Genomic DNA, 20,122 nt, shown 5'->3' with positions numbered 1-20,122 from the left:
AAATCATTATAATCGTATAACATGTATTGATGTTAATTTTATATATTTATGCTAATCATATATTAAACATATTTATAATCCTATTTCAGAAAACCCGCTGGCCCTGTTAGAGAAGCACAAGCACCAAGTAAGACCATATGTAAAATAAATGTATGCAAAACATAGCGTTTATGGCTTTTGATGTGCATCCTTATACAGGGGGCCTTACATTTGTTAGCTTGGTGTTTGCTAGGATTTGAACTCACAACCTTCTGATCAGAAGGGCACAAAGTTCCCACTTCCACACATTATAATTATGATCCAATTTTATTAATATTTACAATATGTTGTGGTTTTCCTATTTTTTGCTGTTGTTGTTGTTGTTAAATACCTGTTCCAATTTTTTTTTATACTCACCAACCGTTCCACTCATGTCATGTTGCTTATTTATGATGAAAATAAAAAGTGACAAGAAAAACCGTAATTTCCGGACTAATAAGCGCACCCAAATATAAGCCCCACTCACTGAATTTTAGAAAGATTTTTATTTTGAACATAAATAAGCCTCACCTGTCTATAAGCCGTGTCTACACTGAAACTAATGAACTTTACACAGGCTTTAACGAAAGCAACAAGCTGTTACACGGCTTGTATCTAAACAGTATCCTACCAAGAAAGTCATTGTTCACTCTCTTCCTCCTTCCTTTCACAACAAGTTTATCTTTTGGCATCGTCGTGCGTTTAAAAATCACCATCGGTGAAGCTTTTCTCCCGATGCCGTGCAGCTCAGAACACAGGTGAAGTGCGTTTTTTCATGCCCGGTTGTTTTCAGCGTGACGAATGATTCGTATTTCATGTAGACAGTCCGAGTGAGCGGCAGATCAAACGTCAGAGGAACATCATCCATATTTATGATGTGCTGCGGCCTAATTCAGTGGGAGCGCATCTGATTTAATATAAAGAGTTTCGTTGGTTAACCTGAACCCGTTCGGCAATTTCATTGGTCTAATATTATGGGGCCTCAGTTTTTTGGCTTGAAGTTTGTGAAACCGGGAAAAGCCCAGGAAAATTTTATAAATAAGCCGCTTCATTGTTTAGACCGCAGGGTTCAAAGCGTGGGAAAAAAGTAGCGGCTTATAGTCCGGAAAATACGGTAAGTACTTTTATTGGTATTAATGGAAAATATTTGTCAGTGACAGGAATCCAAACCAATCCAACATTCGATGATATGAATGCAGGGGCCAGAACTCCTGTTACAACAACAGAAATTGCACATAATCTTCAAGCTAACAGTAAATATGGCTTTAATGAAGTGGTGATAGTTATAAATTAGTTTTTTTTCTCCCACTTAAGTCATTACTTTTTTACTTACTTTTATTTGTGTTTTCTTAGAAGAAAATCACGCTAAGTATATAAACACTCCACCCTCTCTTCCCCCTAGGGTGAGTTCTGAATGTATTATTAACGCTTTTTATTTTCTTTAGCACTAAATATAATTTCACTTTCAAAGTATGATGAATTGAATTTGATAATAAATATTTAATCTATGTATGTTATGTAACATATCAAATAATCGTTTCTCATATTTCAGGGTCCACCACCTTTGCCACGAGACAGGCAGACACAAGTAAAAAAAAATTCTCTTTATTACATCTAGTTTTTAATATTACCTTTCTGTCAGCATTGAAATGGTTTCTTAAGTAACCACTATTAAACATTTCAGCAGTCTGGAAAAAAACCCAAAAAAAACAAAACTGATTTGTCAGAAGTTCTTTGGCTAGATACAGGGTTCTTTCATCCTAAAAATATATATATTTTTGTCAAAGTGCAGAAAAAATAGATGTTACAATAAATAACTGAAGGTCAATTGAAGATCTGAAACAACACAGGGACTCTTATTCTTTAATTCATAAATCTAAATCTAAATGAGCGTACATGTAAATGTAATCATTCGTCATTTTCATCTTTGGAGTATCATTAAGTTCAAATCTACATTATTTCGAAGTACCGCACAGAATTGTCAGTCATCACATTGTCTGTATATGTTGCACACACTATAGCTGCTATATATTGTACAAAGTTCTATAGTAAACTCTCTATCATACCTGACACACAATACTATCATTTGCACTACCATGCACTCCCACACTTTATGTACATTACTGGTCTGTATCCCGATTTATTACCCACACTGTCTATACTGTCTCACATTGTCTGTATTGTCTTGTCTTGTCTGTTTTGTCATGTATAGGTTTTATTTATGTCTGTACTTTTGAGAGTCACAAACTGCTGGAACCAAATTCCTTGTGTGTGTCAACACACTTGGCCAATAAACCTGATTCTGATTCTGATATTATCCAGGTGTTTCACATCACCACTGGCTGTTAAGAGGGGAGAAATAAATCCTAGTTAAGTGTGTTTTTGTGAACAACAAAAGATTCTGTCCTAATTGTTATTTATGCTTGCAGGAATCAGATCTTTATAGCAGAACAATAGATATATTCAAATAGGTAGGGTCCTGTTTTTTATATTCATATATAAACTTACTGGTCACCTTTCAGTATGTGGATTTTTTTATTTCAATTTTGATCAATTAAATCAAATTAAATATAACCTATTTTTCTGATCATAAAATGCGTTTTGATTGTTTGTGTGATTTCTTTGGATGCAATATTAAACTTTTTTGCTCTTTTTTAGCTGCTGGCCCTTCAAGACATTGGACATACTGTACATTGAGAAGATGTTAAAATAATGAACAACCATGTCACTTGAATCTCATGTTCCTTGACTTGTATTTTAATTTATAGCTCAGATTGTACAAAATTGATTTAAATGAAAATGGTATTTTTTTAAATTATACTTTTAATAATGTCATGCTTCTGATGTTGACAACAGTCAAAAGCCTATATAAAGTTTTAAACATAATCTTAGTTTTTTTCTTTAACAGATAATGATTTTTTTTATATATGTCATCAGGATTCTTCCCTCTGTTCTCTTGCATTAAGGGAAGTGATGTGTATCTGACTAAGTGACTAGGTTATAGCACAATGTGCTAGTAAGTGATCTAATGTAATTGCCAAATCTAGATGTTGCTAACAGAACTGATCACTTACCAAGGGCTGAGTTTACAGGAACAAGGAAACACAAACTTGGTTGTGTAGTAAAACTTCCAGCAAAATGATATACTCCCTCATAAAATGTGACTGTTCTGCTAATGAAAGCATAACACTATAAAGCTTGTGTGGCCTGGAATGAATCAGTTTTTTTCTTTTGTTTTTGTGAAATGCTAATGAATGAATTTCTTTGATCTGTTGATGGAAGACACCAGTCAGCCTATGAATTTAAGGCAATAAACCAAAATGAATTGAAAAGTGAATACATATAATTGAGTTGAATTAAGTGCATATATTCAGAAAATTATTAAACTAATGTTGACTTTGGACCTAACTAGAGAAAGAATATAGTTGGTAAAATTATATGTTTGTATAAGTATCGTGTCATGGAAATGTAAGTCTCTACTAATAAAATGAATAAACAGAGAGGAATTAAAAAAGAAGTGTAAAGTCTATTCTGTACTCTACTCATTCATACACACACTCACTCCCAGTCACATCTCAACCTGCACCTGGACCAAGTTTTTCAACCATCTATCTTGCTCTCAACCATGATACCATGACCTTGTGGCCAGGCATTTTGCACATACACATTTATGAGGAAAAGAAAACATAGTTCTCGAAACAAAGACACAATCCTTTAACAAGGTTAACTTATAAATGATACACACAGTTCATTAAAATATTTCTATCACAATGGGTAGTACAGATAAAGATTACAGCATTAAGGTATGCTTTAAATGTAAATAAATATAAAATTTGTTGTAATGTGTCACAATAAAGTGTCACATGATCCTAATGGAAATACATCTGTTTCCTCTGGACCTAGTAGTAAGGTGTGAAGAGCTCTGGTCAAGTGTGCTGAAGTCTGTAAAGGTGTATTAAGGCTGGCTGAAGTGTATTTAGGTATGGTGACGATTTGTTGGGTTCAAAGTTGTCATAAGACTTGTACTGGTGTGGTGAGGTGTGCTGAGTGTAGATGTGCAGTGAGGTTTTTAAATGGGTGGTGAGGTCTGTAGACATGTGGTGATGAGTTGTATGGTGTACATTGGTGTGTAGAGGTGTTGGTGATGTATAAGCGGTGTGATGCAAAGTGGTGAAGTGTGAAACCACTGATTAGCATTCTAATATATTTTTGTCCATGAATATGTATTAAATTATTCATAATAGTCTCTTCTCTTCACTTCATAGTTCACCTGAGGGTCTGTTTATGTTAGAGTTTAAAAGTTTTCTGACATAAGGCCTGAAAGGATCAGTACCTGTGAGATTTTTTTAACCATAAACTCCATGCTGGAGTCGTCGCTTTAACCAATCAGATTGTGATTTAGCCATTCCAAGGCCTCATAGAAGGTGTCCGATCACGTCTGTATTTTCATGTGCTTTGATTGGATGGTCAGAGTGCGCACTAGTCAGAGCTCGCAAACCGCGTCTCTAGGAAACTGAAAAAGCTCAAATATATTCATGTGGATTTAATAAACTTTTTTTTCCTGCACTCATAAAATAGAGCATGGGTTCTAAAGTTCTACCTGAAACCTTTTCTGACTGGAACACAAAAATCTGATCTAAGATAAAGAACTTTTAATAGAACTTTAGCAGGAAGGTTCTATTGTTTAGGTAAAGAACTGCTACGAAGTTCATTGTCTGCTTCCAAGAGTCCAGGCTGTGAGGATGTGGAGTTTAGCATGTTTTCCATGTCAGCACAGGATTCATGTGGGCTCTCCAGTTTCTTCCTTCTGACCTCGGAGAAACCATTAGGAGAAACCATTAGCCGTGCTGGATTGGCCATGGTAAATGTCTGAATGAGTGTGTGAACAGTGCTGTGGGATGGACTGGGATCCTAGTGGCGTGTAAAACAAACAAACAAACAATAAAACAAAACCGCACACACACTGACACCTAGTGGTAACTTCAGCGACATTACATTTGATTTATCAGCGCTGTTTATATAAAACAAGTACAAATATAATATAATATAATATAATATAATATAATATAATATAATATAATATAATATAATATAATATAATATAATAAGAAAAATAGAATCAAGTGTTTATGAATAAACATTTCTAGCTAAAAACAATAATAAGGTCCCATAGTGTGAAATGATGATGATTATGATTATGATTATATTGTTGTTGTTTTTTAAATTATTATTAATTTTGTCACTTTGATTCCAAACAATACTGAACACAAATTAAGAATTCTCGAGAAATTTAATGTATATAAAATGTCATTTAATAAAACACGGGAAGTTTGGGCAGTTTTTAGATTATAAATATGCCAATCTGTCACAACTCATTTACCATTGTATTGCTATTGTTGACTTCCTAAGAGACCAGAATTGTATTTATTTATTATTATTAATATTATTATATTTTGTGTTTGCGTCCGCCGTGTTTAATGCAGTGGCGGTGACGCGAGCAGCCACGTGACCTGACGTCACGCCGCGGTGCGCTTCTGGATTTGGCTGAAGAAGATGGCGGCCTCCTCAGGTTTGTCTCTCCGATGTGTGCAGACCGCGGAACCAGTGTGTTTCGATCTCCGTTTCGGAAACAACTCCGGCAGAAACAGAATAACAGAGGAAGGCCCGTGCGTTGCTATGGAAATGTGTTGCAGTGTAACGAAAATGAGCGATGCGCCATGTAGAACCGCGGCGCGCGCAGTGGCTGGTTTGCTGTTGTGTTTATGTCGTGTGTGTGTGTGTGTGTGTGTGTGTTGGTCGGGCGCGTGCGCTAATTTTAGCTCCGTCGCTTTGGTCGGTGAAATAAAGAGCGTATATATTTATCTCGAATTCAAAATACAGAATAAATTCAATCCTGTCGGCGTGTCCGGCCTGAGGTGTGCAGCAGTCGATCCCTGGGAGCGGAAACACTCTTGACGGTGCTACCGAACATCTTAGCAAAATACAGGGCGGGTGACAAATGGCTAGAGCTAGCATGCTAGCTAGTCTTAATTAGCCCAGCCAGCTGACTTCTTGTGTTGACTTGTTTGTTGACCATTTATCTTTTTATATATTTATATTTAAAGAAGACAAGTCTACTAGATGTTACATGTTTCAGATATCCTTCATGTTGCTGGTCCAGTATGCCAGCGAGCCTGAGCTGTGCTTTAGCCATACTGTCTACAGACTCGAATAACTCGAGTAACCGTCTTCCCTCTGTTTTCAAATAAAAATAAACAATAACACCGATTCCTTGATGTTTTGCCTTCTCAGATTTATGTACTGTATTTCACGCGTTTTCTTTGTACACGTTTTTCCACGTCATACTCGATCGTATGAAGTTGTTTTTATTGCGTCACACATTTTAAACACTTGCTCACAGGCGGCTCATTTGCATATTTTTATATTAAAAGTCAGAAGACCCTCTGCACTGTATTACTGTAAAGATCGTGTATTTTTATTAGCGAAAATTAGAATACAGCTCAAAGCGTGTAGTAAAGAACCAATTGTAAACCAAACACCCCCCTGTCCTCTACATCTGCCTCTTTCAACCCAACTACCCGCATGTCTTCCTTCACCACATCCATAAACCTCCTCCTTGGTCTTCCTCTTTTCCTCCTTCTTGGTGGCTCCATCCTCAGCATTCTCCTACCAATATACCCCATGTCCCTCCTCTGTACATGTCCAAACCATCTCAATCTCGCCTCCCTCACCTTGTCTCCAAAACGTCCTAAATGCGCTGTCCCTCTAATAAACTCATTTCTAATCCTGTCCATCGTCGTCACTTCCAAAGAAAACCTCAACATCTTCAGCTCTGCTACCTCCAGCTCCACCTCCTGTCTTTTACTCAATGCCACTGTCTCTAATCCATACAACATCGCAGGTCTCACCACAGTCCTATAAACTTTCCCTTTCACTCTTCCAAATACTCTTCTATCACAAATCACTCCTGTCACTCTTCTTCACCCACTCCACCCTGCCTGCACTCTTTTCTTCACTTCTCTAACACACTTTCTATTACTTTGCACTGATGACCCCAGGTACCTGAACTCCTCCACCTTTTCCACCTCTTCTCCCTGCAACCGCACCCCTCCACTGCCCTCCCTCTCATTCACATACATGTACTCTGTCTTACTCCTACTGACTTTCATTCCCCTCCTCTCCAGCACGTACCTTTGCATGAAGCGCTCGACGTGCTTAAAACATTTTGCATAATCAAAATTAATAAAAAAATAGGAAAAAGGTTTTATAACGTATTAGTGACGTGTTTTGTCATAGCTGCCCGAACAGCAATTTCTGAAACTGGTGTGATGGTTTCCATTAGACACTTAATCGAAAAAGGTTGTTGGAAACCTTTAAATACATTCCGGATAAAAAAAATAAATGTGACCGTTAAACTGGAATAAGTTACACTGTGTAAACTTGTCTATATGTTACAACATTAAATCCCAGATTCCTCACAGGATCGCCAAATTCAAGTAAAATAAAATTCTTCATTCTGATTGGAATTTTGTGCGACAATTTACAGGTTTATTAGTTATGAAAGCACTCGCTTTAATAACTAGCGGTTCTAAAATGTTGTCGTTTCTATAGTAACAGCCTGTTTATTGGTACAAGGGGGATAAGGAAAGTAATCCATTTACAGAGCGCTAATGACGATGGCGCTTGATCGCATCACTCTGTCATTTGTTATTTGTAAGCTACTGTTACAATAACTTTTACTGTTTTAACTCAGGAGTTAAAGTTCCACGCAATTTTCGTTTGTTGGAGGAGCTGGAGGAAGGCCAAAAGGGGGTCGGCGATGGCACGGTGAGCTGGGGCCTGGAGGATGACGAGGACATGACCTTAACACGGTGGACGGGAATGATTATTGGACCTGCACGAGTACGTGTTTAAACTCTTCACATGTTTAAATCTGACAGCGTGCTTTTGAAACTGCCATCTTTGGGGGGGAAAAAAAAAAAAATCCTTTTAACGCACGTTCTAGCTCGAACAAAGTCCATTCATGGAAATTTCTTCATTAACAGCATTATCACTATGTTTAAATAGTTGTGTTTGATATGCTTCGATAAATGGTCTTCGGAAATGATCTTATTCAGGTTTGATGCAGTCTTCCAGTCGAGTTACAAAGTACATTTTAAAAAAAACGATTGTTGCCCCATTTGCCGTACAGAGCATCAACGAAGGATATAAATGTAAAAGAAAGCATCAAATAGAGACTGGATACATAAGCTAAAACAAATGTTTTAACATCGTTAAAATAGATTTTGTATTGTGTATCTATTTGAGGACCAAGTCTCAGCAAATGCTGAATGGAGATGAGATCCTACATTTTCTAGATCAAGTCAAGAACCTGGCAGGTTGAAGCAAATTAAAGCATTTTTTTTTTTACATTTTGCTTTAACATTTGTTTTGTTGTTTTTCAGACTAATTATGAAAACAGAATATACAGCCTGAAAGTGGAATGTGGCCCTAAGTATCCTGAAGCACCACCGACTGTTAGATTTGTAACAAAAATTAGCATGAATGGAATAAATAATTCCAATGGGACGGTAAGTAGTCATTAGAGTCTCATAAAAATTCATTCTCGCTTGACCCATTTGATTGATGAGTCTGGAATGAGTGACAGTTGTGTAGGTGTTGAAACTCTCCCATATGAGCTCATGTTTCAGAAGCTCCGTTTCTTTTTCTCGTCAAATAATTGTAATGTAGTAATAAATGTCCAGTATACATCAATACATTTCTATATTACCTCATATCCATATTGATTTACTGGTTCCATAAGACTGGGTGCCGTTAAATAGTTTAAAAATAAATAATAGAAGAAAAGATTTGTTTTAGAAACTGTTTTTTTTTTTATATAGTTTAAAGGATTGGAAACAAATCCGATTTGAGTTTGCAATATATGAACACGTTTCAAATTAATTCACTTTTATTTCTTTTTCCTTTTTTTTTTTTTTTTTTTTTAAATTTGTCACATACACATTCATACAGAGTGTAACTTATAGTGAAATGCTTTTTACAACTGTTCAACTTAATATAAAGATAAAAAAAAAAATTTCAAAGTAAAGTAACGTAAAAATAAATACAATAAGTATAAAAGTATATTAAAATATAATATGACTAAGTATGAATCAAAATAAATAAATATATACACACACACACACTCTTTAACAAAAAAGTGTATATATATATGTTGTGTATGCTATATTAATTATAGTAATATATTTGATTATATGTTGCCCAGCTAAAATAAAATCGAAAAAAAAAAGTCACAAAAACTTTAAATAGTAAACAATAGTAAATAGTGGTAATTTGGATCGAAACAGTCGTTTTTACACATCCACTATATGGCCAAAAGTATGTAGACACCTGGGTGTCACACCTATGAGAATCCTGTTCCAAAATGACTAAGAACTGCCTCACTATTTTCCTCCTAGAACATCCTTCCCTCTTTTAATGAGAAGGGTTTTTTTCCCTTCGAGATTTGAGTGCTCGAGTGCTTGAGTGCTTTGAACTTCTGTAAGTTTGTGCCCATTTAATCAGAGCGAACATTAATTGAGAAGGTTCATAGTCTGGTTAAATTCATCCCAAACGCTGTTCACTGGGGTTCACCTCGAGTTGGACCAGAACTCAAACTCTGAAAGCTCAGTTTATTATCCCCCATCCACCAAACCCAGATTAGTCTCAGTCTGCCAGATAGTGAGGTGTGATTCTTCACACTGCTGCAGAGTCTTGAACCAGTCTGTGCTTCAGCCATAGAAACCAACTTCATCAAGCACTTCTTCAACACCGATTTGTGATTTTGCCCGATTGACCCTTTTGCTCCATGGTGCTTTATTCCGCAATACAAGCATTAGAAATTGATTGGCAGAGATCTGCCTTGTGGCAAAGTTGGCATGTTCATACTGTCAAGTCTTTTATCTCTCCTTTATGACTCATTTAAATGGCAATGTTAGTGGGGATTGTATGACTGTGCTTTTGTTCCTCACACCTGTTAATGATTAGAGTATCTTAAACACTTGAGCACAATAATTAGGAATGGTGTACACATACTTTTGTCCATATTAGTGTTTACACAAGATCGTATGGCAAAAGATCAGTATCTAAAAGTGTAAGAATAGTTGCCACCTGTTTATTACAATATAGACACTTGCTATGTAAAATAATTTGTAATAAAATCTTCATAGAAAAGTGAGTTTTTGTTAAACATTATTTTCCAAATGTTTGGAAATCATGAAAGCTTGTGTTTGTGTGTGTGTATATATATATATATATATATATGCTGATTTTTCTATATATAGTTAATTTACTCTGTTCATCATCTGTGCTGATCTGTCTAAGCGCATGAACAAAAATGATTCTGCTGACACTTTGTGCAGTTTTCACTAGGTTGTAATCTATATCTTGTTTTGTCCTTATTCCAGGTGGATGCACGTAGCATACCAATTCTATCAAAATGGCAAAATTCATATAGCATTAAAGTGGTTCTTCAAGAGCTAAGGCGTCTAATGATGTCCAAAGAGAATATGAAGCTTCCTCAACCACCTGAAGGACAGACGTACAGCAATTAATCATAAATGATTGTTTTTGACTATCTGTCTTAAAAACATAAAAAAAAAAACTAAAAAAAAAAACCAAAAAACACCACCAACAGAAAAACCCCAACTTAGTCTATTAATCCTGTCATCAAAATATGAATTTGTTTACTCTGCACAGGAACAGACTTCATCGCAAGAGCAAGATTGGATGTTTACAAAGTAGTTCTTTGAGAAAAGAGACGGCACGAGTCGAAGTGTGAAATTCTATTACGTTATTAAGTGCACGAATGTTGCTCTTCCAGTAAGCTTATTTGAAGCTTTATTATTTCGCTATATTTTTCCTCCCCACATAGCCACAAAAAGGCAGGATGGATGTTTTTATGTTAATGTAACTTGGCGTTGAAAAAAAGAGAAGAAAAATTGCCTATAAAGATTCCTGTATGATACTGACCGCATGATTAGTTTGGAGGGAAGAAAAAAACAGCAGTTTAATGTATCTGAATGATCGACGCCTTCGTGACGATTACACTAAAGTGTGCCTGTAGTTTAGTAGTAGTATCACAAACTGAAGGAAGTGGCTGGTTCTTTTTGTGCGTGTGTATGTGTGTATGACAGTAGCCATTTCAGTGCATATTATTTAATTATTATTATTTTCTTTTTATCAAACCATTCGTTTAACTCTTCTAGAAAATGTCAGGTACATTATTATAACATTCAACATCATGAAGTGCATCCGTTTTTTTCTATCTTCAATGCTGTCCACTGTACACATTCGCTCAGATAATTGCGGATCGATCATTTCGAATTACATTGACTCAATGAAAGTCTTGAGGATTTCGCGTGGCACACCATCAAGCGGTTTTACAAAATTTAATTAACCATCGTTTCCCGCTTTTTTTTTTCCTTCTTCTTCTCTTCAGTCTAACCATAACACCACTTCCGTAAGCCCCGGATAAACTTTCGACTGTAATCACTTATCTGCTCGTGAGCCTAATTTTGAGTAATCTGGAAGCAGTACACTGATATAACGTATAGCTAACGTAGTCGTTACTTGTTAATAAGCTATAAAAGCTTTTTGTTCAATCAAACACAAAGATACACAACAGAGTGTTTACGCCAGTTGCTTTAATGCATCTCAAAAACATTTGGTTCTTTGTTTTTTCCTCTTTTTTTATTATTTTTATTTTGAAGATATATATTCTGGTTCTGTTGAATTTGTCACGGGCTGTATTCAGGATAATAAATATTGTAGAACACAAACTGCTTTCTGCTTTTTTATTATCATTATTTTGTGTTTTGTTTTTTTAGAAACTTGATTATCTGATCAGGTTGTTAAATTCTAATAAAATGGATCGAGGAGTTGTGTGAGCAGAAATGCCTTGCTGAGGAAAGCTTTCAAGAACAATAGCCTGTTTTGTAACCACAGGAATTTTTTTTTTACCAGATAAAAATTAATTTAGATTCAGTGAAATTGGACAGTTGAAAATTGGATAAAAAATGAACCATTCACAGATGCAGCTCTGAATCTTGAATATTTGATCAATACCTCCACACCAGTAGGTGGCCTGATGGATCACGAAGCTTTCAAGAGCGGCATCAAAATGGAGCGACTAAAATGCACAAGATGAAATAAAAATCTTTTTTTTTTTCGATGTATAGGAACGTATTTCTGTCACGTTACACTGAGACCGCAGTGACTGATTTAATTTTGAGTTTTTATTTTCCCTTATTAAAAGCCTATTACTACATCTTGACCGGTGTAAAAAAAATAAAAATTACTAGGAAATAAAATAAAACAAGTAGCAGTGAACTCATTTATGATGCATTTCCATTTTATAAAACTCGGCCTTTTATATGGTGATCTGTCAGATCACGTGACTTGGTCTACGTCCTTTGCCTTTTCCCGCGAACATGTCGGAAGAACCCACTTGTCGAGGGGAGTTAATTCTTATTTCGGTTTGCTTGAAGATAAACACGTGCATTATAGAAGCCATACAGATTGTTTCTCGGCCGCCATTGCGTTTAATATATATATATTATATGACACGCATTACGTAGTGAAGTGCATGTAAATGATATATTATATTAATAGAATACAATTGTAATCTTAAGAGGCGGATGTTTCCCCCGTTGACGAAATGGCGCTGCCGAGGTTTCTGATTGGTCCACAGTTTCCGCGCGAAAACTACGTCACCGAGCGATTTCGCGCCACGAGTTGTGTATTTGGGAAGAAGCCTCCGATACGGTGAGCTCGTTATTCTTTACTGTTATTTAAGTCATTTTTTATTTTATTTTTTTTATTTTTAGAAACGAGTATAAATGATCATAGATGTATATAACTTTTTTTTGTGGTATGTGTTGAGTAACTTGTGTATGTATAGCGTGAATTTTTCATAATAATTAAACATAATGGAAAATATATAACTTGGAGGCGTTGTTATATTTGTGTTTGTTAATGAGGAAGTTGAATATTATATAATATAATTTGGAAATAAAAGGAGTGAAATGTGACTCTGTTCATTGCTGATGTTTGAGCTGATTCATGTGATCCTGTTTGTTTTATAGTCTAATATTCGAGTCACGTGCGTTTTATCCGCTTTTCTGTTAGTCAAGAGGGCTGCCTTCTTTAGGAACCTAAAAACAACAAATAAATCCCTGTTTCCACTCATCAGTTTCTTTCTTGATCACCTTAAAAGCTTTGTTTAATGTGCATAAAAGGCAAGCTGCCATTGAGCCCCAATACATTTAGTAAAGATTTATTCACTTTGTGATGCTGTAAAAGGAAAAGGAAAACCTGAACTCCATTATTTCCCAATTTCTGTTTTGTTTTGATAGATTTATGTCCAAACACGTTTCCTCCTCCTCCTATAGATCCATGTTGTATAATGACTTGGTAGTTTACAGTATGAGGACAGGATGGTGAAGAATAGTAATGCAAAGAATAAGACAAGAAGATTTTGTCATTTCAACTATATAAAACTGATGAAATGAGATGACGTTCCTCCAGAACCCTGGTGCTACATAAAACAACATAAAGCTACATAACAGAAAACACAGAGCTGAGGACTAAAGTGTCCTCGCCACAAAGTGCATCGTGTGCAACCGCAGGACAAAAGACGGTGTGGGACACAAAATAGTGCCGACCAGTAAACCTACTATATATAAACAAGAGTGTACTTGTAGATCATCAACACAATGTTGTGCAAAAGTGTCAGTAGCAGCAACCAGGAGGTGCGAAACAGCATGTAAAAAATATAATATGATTAATGTAATATAATATGGGTGGTGCTGAGGACATGGACATAAGACACATTTTTAGGAATTGTGTGTGTGTGTGTGTATGTATATATATATATATATATATATATATATATATATATATATATATATATATATATATAATTTTTTTTATTTTTTTTTTGTAGCTCTTACCATGAAGACTCATTTCATAAACGTTGAATAGATTAATATCTCTTCACAAAAGTCCTCATAAGTCTTTCCTGTATCATAAATATGAAAAACCGTCATTGTTGTAGGTCGAGTCCAGTGCATAAGCATTCAATCTGAATTGTAATACAAAAGTAATTGCCTCCTGATCATTATCGCTTTTTATTTCTTTTCCAGTGAGTGGTCAAGATGTCTTCACCCTCATCCAGTGCACGTAAGCGCGGCAGGAGCAGCAACCCGTCGACTCGTAAGTTACAGGATTTACTCCTCCTCCATGTTCACTGGAAAGCATGGAGATCATTTGTCACACTTTGTTGGTTGTATTGATTTTCGGTGTTTGTGTGTTTAAATAGCTGCTACCCCACAAGTTTGTGGATCCCAGGAGTCTTCCACGGGAGAGTTACAGCCCATGCCCACATCCCCGGTCACCGACATGCAGAGCCCTGTCCCGCAGGATACCTCTCTCTTCTCCAGCCCCGTGCCTCGTCCCTCTGGTACCTCCCCATTTCCCTTCATGTTTGTTTGTAGAGCATATAGTCAAACCAACAGAACCTTTTTGTCTGATCACACATGCGCTTTTTCACGACAGTCCCGCAGAGTGAACCGGATATGAGTTCTCCGCTGATTTACGACACACCCAGCCGCGGGACTCCGGCTCGCCAGAGAGCTGACCTGGGCTCAGTCAGGAAAGCGCCACAGGTGGATCTGAACTCGGAGCCGGTGAGTCTCTAAAGTGACTGGTGTTGTAGTGGTATGTTTCAGACATTCACTGGTTACTAAACACTAAAGAACCATTTCTTAAGGTTTATTCGATTCTAGCAACGTGATCGTAACTCTGTTTTTATGAATGCGCTTTTGTGACACTTTTTTTCCAGCCCTCAGGAGATGCGACGGTAGCCAGCGAGCAAAATGCCGGCCAGAGACTCGTCATCTGGGGTACTGACGTCAATGTGGGAACGTGCAAGGAAAAGTTTCAGGTAGCGCCAAATGACCAGGAGGCATAAAAACACCCAGCGCTCATGAAATAGCAGATAAACGTGGACATTTGAGAGAGAAAAAGAAAGTGACATTCAAGATTAATGCAACTAGTATATGTAGTCATGCTACATGATGATTAGTCATTTAATTGTTTTTAAAAACACTAATAATCGAGTTGATTGGGAACGATCACAGGTAATTGTCAAACGTAAAGTAATAAAATTGGGATTGTTTTTCTGTGGGACACTTCTGCATTTTTACATGATTCAATTCTGATGTTCACGTGCATCATTTGGGTTAACTAGGGGTGTTTGTGTGTGTGTGTGTGTGTGTGTTTCTTTGCAGCGTTTCTTGCAGAGATTTATTGATCCCACATCGCGGGAGGATGAGAACGCGAGTTTGGATCTGAACGAGCCACTGTACATGCAGAAACTGGACGAGGTGCCCTTTAATTGGCCTCTGAAAAGATATTTGACAGAAAAATATTTAACATGGTATGCAGGACTTACCTGTGTGTATGTGTGGTGTAGATCAGCGTTGTTGGAGATCCAGTGCTGAACGTGAACTGTGGCCATATCCAAGCTTTCGATGGGGATCTTTACCGTCAGCTCATCTGCTATCCTCAGGTAAAGAGAAACTATAACAGCTCCTCTTTTTTATTAGACATCTGCAGGAAAAAAGTCCATCAAGACGTGCATCAGGCTGAAAAGTTCCAATGTTAACTTGGTCATTCTTCTCCTCTGACCACAGGAAGTGATTCCAACATTCGACATGGCGGTCAACGAACTGTTTTTTGATCGCTTCCCCGATTCCGTCCTTGAGCACCAAATCCAAGTGCGTCCTTACAACGCGCTGAAGACCCGGAACATGCGCAACCTCAACCCCGAGGGTGAGTCGGGGGTCTCGGGTTACTGCGTGTCGTGCCGATCGCTCGATTTGTCTTGGTGACGTTCCGAGTCTCTTTCAGACATCGACCAGCTCATCACCATCAGCGGCATGGTGATTCGCACCTCTCAACTCATCCCCGAGATGCAGGAAGCGTTTTTCCGCTGCCAGGTTTGCGCGTTCAGCACGCGTATAGAGGTGGACCGTGGCCGCATCGCCGAACCCGCGGTTTGTCGGAACTGCAACACCACACACAGCTTGGCGCTGGTGCACAACCGCTCCGTGTTCTCAGACAAACAAATGGTGAGATTTTGTAACTTGGTTATTTATTGATTGAGTTAATTATATCAATTAATATCCCATCTAGTTTTCTATAGAGGGTAAAATACTTGAGCTGTTATGGAACATTAATGAATGTGTGATGAAGCAGAGTTCCTGCTTTCAGCCTGAAGTTGATTATTGTCTTAGAAGCACACTTCCTGAGATGTTTTATTTCACTTATACTCTAGGGTGGGTATGTATGTGTGTTGGAGCGCTGCAAAATGTTTTGTTTTTGAAGACTCAATATTCACACAATAAATCAGCTTAGCCTTTTTCATGCGGCTGTAATTTAATGTTCTTGCATTTAACACTTGGTGGTAACTCTACACTATATAAGTGCTTAAACACGTGCTTTTAGTATTTACTCGTGTTTATAGAAGTTTTTAGAAGTCAGGAACTGCACTCTCTTGGAGCAGATAAAGCAAAAAAAGGGAGTTTTTATATATCTGACTGCTTGTATTCATTGATTAAAAATTGAGGATGTACCGCATCGTGAGATTGAATCGTTAAACCAGTGAAGATTCATACTCCTAATGTACAAGTGGAGTGATGTGTGCTTCCATACATGTGCTTGGACTTGGGTATAAAATGTTGTATTTTGTTTTACTTTGATGGCCAGATTAAGCTGCAGGAGTCTCCGGAGGACATGCCCGCTGGTCAGACCCCCCACACCACAGTGTTATATGCCCACAACGACCTGGTGGATAAAGTACAGCCTGGAGATCGTGTGAACATCACCGGTGTGTTCTTGTTCTAAGACTTTTTTTTTTTTTTTTTTTTGCACACGTCTTCAGTCTTAATTCAACTGATTTAAAAACTTTTTTTTCCCCCAAAAATAAAAAAGGTATCTACAGAGCCGCCCCCATGCGCTTAAACCCGAGACAGAGCCAGGTCAAGGCAGTGTACAAGACCCACATCGACGCCATCCACTTCCGCAAGACGGACGAGCGGCGTCTGCACGGACTGGACGAGGAGAACGAGCAGAAGCTTTTCACGGAGGAGCGCGCCACCACACTGAAGGAGCTAGCTAACAAGCCGGATGTCTACGAGCGCCTCTCCTCAGCCCTTGCACCCAGCATCTATGAGCACGAGGACATCAAGAAGGTGGGCTTGATTTTCAACAGTGTGAACTGTTCATGGTTTGCTGGTAGATGATGGCAGTTGTTTTTTGTTAGCATGATTAGAATGTCAGTAATATATTTGAGACTTATTTTCCCCTTCATATCCAATTTCCAGGGAATCCTGCTGCAGTTATTCGGAGGCACACGGAAAGACTTCAGTCAGACTGGACGCGGTAACTTCCGTGCCGAGATCAACATCCTGTTGTGTGGCGACCCGGGTACAAGTAAATCCCAGCTTCTGCAATACGTCTACAATTTGGTCCCTCGCGGTCAGTACACGTCGGGTAAAGGCTCGAGCGCCGTAGGTCTCACTGCCTACGTGATGAAGGACCCGGAGACACGCCAGCTGGTGCTGCAGACCGGCGCACTTGTTCTCAGCGACAACGGCGTGTGCTGCATCGACGAGTTCGACAAGATGAGCGACAGCACGCGTTCGGTGCTGCATGAGGTCATGGAGCAGCAGACGCTCTCCATTGCTAAGGCAAGGCAATCGTGTGTTGGGTGGTAAATACCAGACTCTTAGACGTAGCGTGATTATGATCTAAACGAAACCATTTAAATTCTGCAGCAATAAAAATGTGTGTCTGTGTTTATATTAGGCTGGGATCATTTGTCAGCTCAACGCACGGACTTCGATCTTAGCGGCAGCCAATCCAGTGGAGTCTCAGTGGAACCCTAAGAAAACAACGATTGAGAACATCCAGCTCCCTCACACGCTCCTGTCCAGGTGAACCTGCATTTCGAAATTGTTTTTCTTCTAACCACTTTTCTGTCTGGGCTTTATTTCATTTCAGTTCTCTCTTTTAATCTCTTACAGGTTTGATCTGATCTTCCTGATGCTGGATCCTCAGGACGAGGTGTATGACAGACGCCTGGCACATCATCTGGTCTCTCTGTACTATCAGAGTGAGGAACAGATAGAGGAGGAGTACCTGGACATGGCTGTGCTCAAGGACTACATTGCTTACGCCCGCACATACATCAACCCCCGGCTGAGTGAAGAAGCCAGCCAGGCGCTTATTGAGGTCTGTTGGGGGATACGCGAAACATATCTGCTTTTAGAATCAAGATGTCATGAAGGGGTGGTGGTGGTGGTGGGGGGGGGGGGGGGTGGGGTTGGGCTTCTTTTTTTGCGAAAGAACAGAACACTAGTTAAAATAGGAAGAGAGTAAAAAAAAAAAAAAAAAGGTGAAAAAGTAATCAAGAAAGCATAAAAAGAAAAGGGCCAAGAAAGATATTTTTGGAAATGAGGGATGAAAGCAAATGAAAGAGAAAATGGGTGGAAAAAAACATTACATTCATGATCGTAAAGAAAAAACAAACTACTAAAGGACAGTTAGAGGTAAGAACGGACTAACCATGGAGAAACAACCACTTGTGTGAAAATACAAACGTTTGTACTCGTCTGTATGATATTTTTATATGTAATTGGAAGTTTTTCTGCTGTGTGGATCAGTTTGACTGATTTTCATGATTTAAGGTTTTCGACGTTTAAAGCAGTGACGTTTTGAGCGTTTCTCCTGTATGCTTTGACCCGCAGGCCTACGTAGACATGAGGAAGATCGGCAGCGGCAGAGGGATGGTGTCCGCTTATCCCCGGCAGCTGGAGTCGCTGATCCGACTGGCGGAGTCTCACGCTAAAGTGCGCTTTTCTGACAAGGTGGAGACCATTGACGTGGAAGAGGCGAAGAGACTGCACCGAGAGGCACTGAAACAATCAGCCACTGATCCCAGAACAGGATTTGTGGATATCTCCATCCTGACTACAGGTATGAATGCCATTGTTTGCATTCGGTGTGCAAAGACACCGTGACCGCTTCCATTCGAGAAAAGCGTTACTAGTTTACTGTTGTGTGGAAACGTAGCGGTTCGGGGGTGCACTTCTCTCATGTTTTGCTTTGTATGCATGTGTAGGTATGAGCGCGACAGCACGAAAGCGTAAAGAGGAAGTTGCTCAGGCTTTAAAGAAACTCATCCAGTCTAAAGGCAAAATGCCGGCCATGAAGTACCAGCAGCTGTTTGATGACCTGCGTGCCCAGTCTGAGGCTGTAAGCGTTTCTCACACTTGATTTCTTTAACTTTTCTTGAGTTAGATGCATTAACAGTAATGTAAGATCATTTTTCTATCATTAACCTGTTGTTCTTTTGCTCCAGGCCATCACCAAGGACATGTTTGACGAGGCTCTCCGAGCTCTCACGGATGATGACTTTTTAACGGTCACAGGGAAAACTGTGCGCCTGCTGTAAATAAATAATGCACTCGTCACCGAATCCTGTTGAGAAGAAGAGTTCGCCCTGTCTGCTTTTCTCAACTTGTCTGTAGAGCAATTATTATTGTTATTCATGTTCATGTATATTAAGACCTGTTTTGTTTTTTTTTGCTATTAAAATGTTTTGCTAGTCATATGACTCGGTTTTGTTCATCTGTTTCTTCAAAATTCAATGTGAACCAGTCGACAGATACCGTAAGGCTGTACTGGATACGAGTGCATGTAGCAGGAGGTTTTTACTTCCATGATGCTTCTCATTTTTAGTTGGGTGTGAATTCAAACAATTAAATACACTTCTCTTCGGCTTGACTTTTGGATTGTGGACAAATTTGTTCTGTTCCTCACTGAACAGATTACGCTTAGCGGTTACTTGGTAACGTCTTGTTTTTCCCCATGTATGGCACTGTGTAGTTAATGTTTATGGAAGAACTTTGAAACACCAAAAAAAGCGATGACTAGTGAACTTTAGAGCAGGCAGGAAGGAAGTAAAGGAAGACAGGAATGAATGAAGACACCATAAAGG

The 20,122-nt window shown here is 38.4% G+C and overlaps 3 protein-coding genes across 5 annotated transcripts in view; all 3 read left to right on the top strand.

Annotated features, from left to right (window-relative positions):
* LOC310718759 (cell adhesion molecule CEACAM1-like) overlaps window positions 1-2,764 on the top strand; it is a 5,464-nt gene extending 2,700 nt beyond the window's left edge. The window contains exons 6-11 of one of the 3 annotated variants that reach the window (XM_083527750.1): window positions 90-127; window positions 1,179-1,271; window positions 1,372-1,421; window positions 1,571-1,606; window positions 2,448-2,489; window positions 2,677-2,764. In XM_083527750.1, coding sequence (XP_083383876.1) covers window positions 90-127; window positions 1,179-1,271; window positions 1,372-1,421; window positions 1,571-1,606; window positions 2,448-2,489 — 259 coding nt within the window. In that variant the 3' untranslated portion in view covers window positions 2,677-2,764. Of the gene's footprint in view, window positions 1-89; window positions 128-1,172; window positions 1,272-1,371; window positions 1,422-1,570; window positions 1,607-2,447; window positions 2,490-2,676 lie in introns of those variants that run through there. The other 2 variants (XM_083527749.1, XM_083527751.1) reach the window with 2 other exon arrangements.
* A 2,726-nt stretch (window positions 2,765-5,490) lies between these two features.
* On the top strand, window positions 5,491-11,837 carry ube2v2 (ubiquitin-conjugating enzyme E2 variant 2). Its single transcript, XM_083546465.1, has 4 exons — window positions 5,491-5,587; window positions 7,772-7,920; window positions 8,463-8,588; window positions 10,464-11,837. The coding sequence occupies exons 1-4, from the start codon at window positions 5,572-5,574 to the stop codon at window positions 10,608-10,610; spliced, it is 438 nt and encodes a 145-aa protein (XP_083402591.1). The 5' UTR covers window positions 5,491-5,571; the 3' UTR covers window positions 10,611-11,837.
* An 845-nt stretch (window positions 11,838-12,682) lies between these two features.
* On the top strand, window positions 12,683-19,733 carry mcm4 (minichromosome maintenance complex component 4). Its single transcript, XM_083546339.1, has 17 exons — window positions 12,683-12,822; window positions 14,202-14,271; window positions 14,378-14,518; window positions 14,614-14,744; window positions 14,900-15,001; window positions 15,348-15,443; window positions 15,533-15,628; window positions 15,753-15,891; window positions 15,970-16,190; window positions 16,828-16,948; window positions 17,053-17,312; window positions 17,445-17,810; window positions 17,929-18,056; window positions 18,147-18,354; window positions 18,870-19,098; window positions 19,244-19,377; window positions 19,484-19,733. The coding sequence occupies exons 2-17, from the start codon at window positions 14,214-14,216 to the stop codon at window positions 19,574-19,576; spliced, it is 2,523 nt and encodes an 840-aa protein (XP_083402465.1). The 5' UTR covers window positions 12,683-12,822; window positions 14,202-14,213; the 3' UTR covers window positions 19,577-19,733.
* Window positions 19,734-20,122: the final 389 nt, after the last annotated feature.

The sequence above is a fragment of the Silurus aristotelis genome, assembly GCF_946808225.1.
Source record: "Silurus aristotelis genome assembly, chromosome: 1".
NCBI classification, from domain to species: domain Eukaryota; kingdom Metazoa; phylum Chordata; class Actinopteri; order Siluriformes; family Siluridae; genus Silurus; species Silurus aristotelis.
The sequence above is the reverse complement of the archived record's forward strand: the minus strand, read 5'-3'. Positions and strand labels throughout refer to the sequence as shown.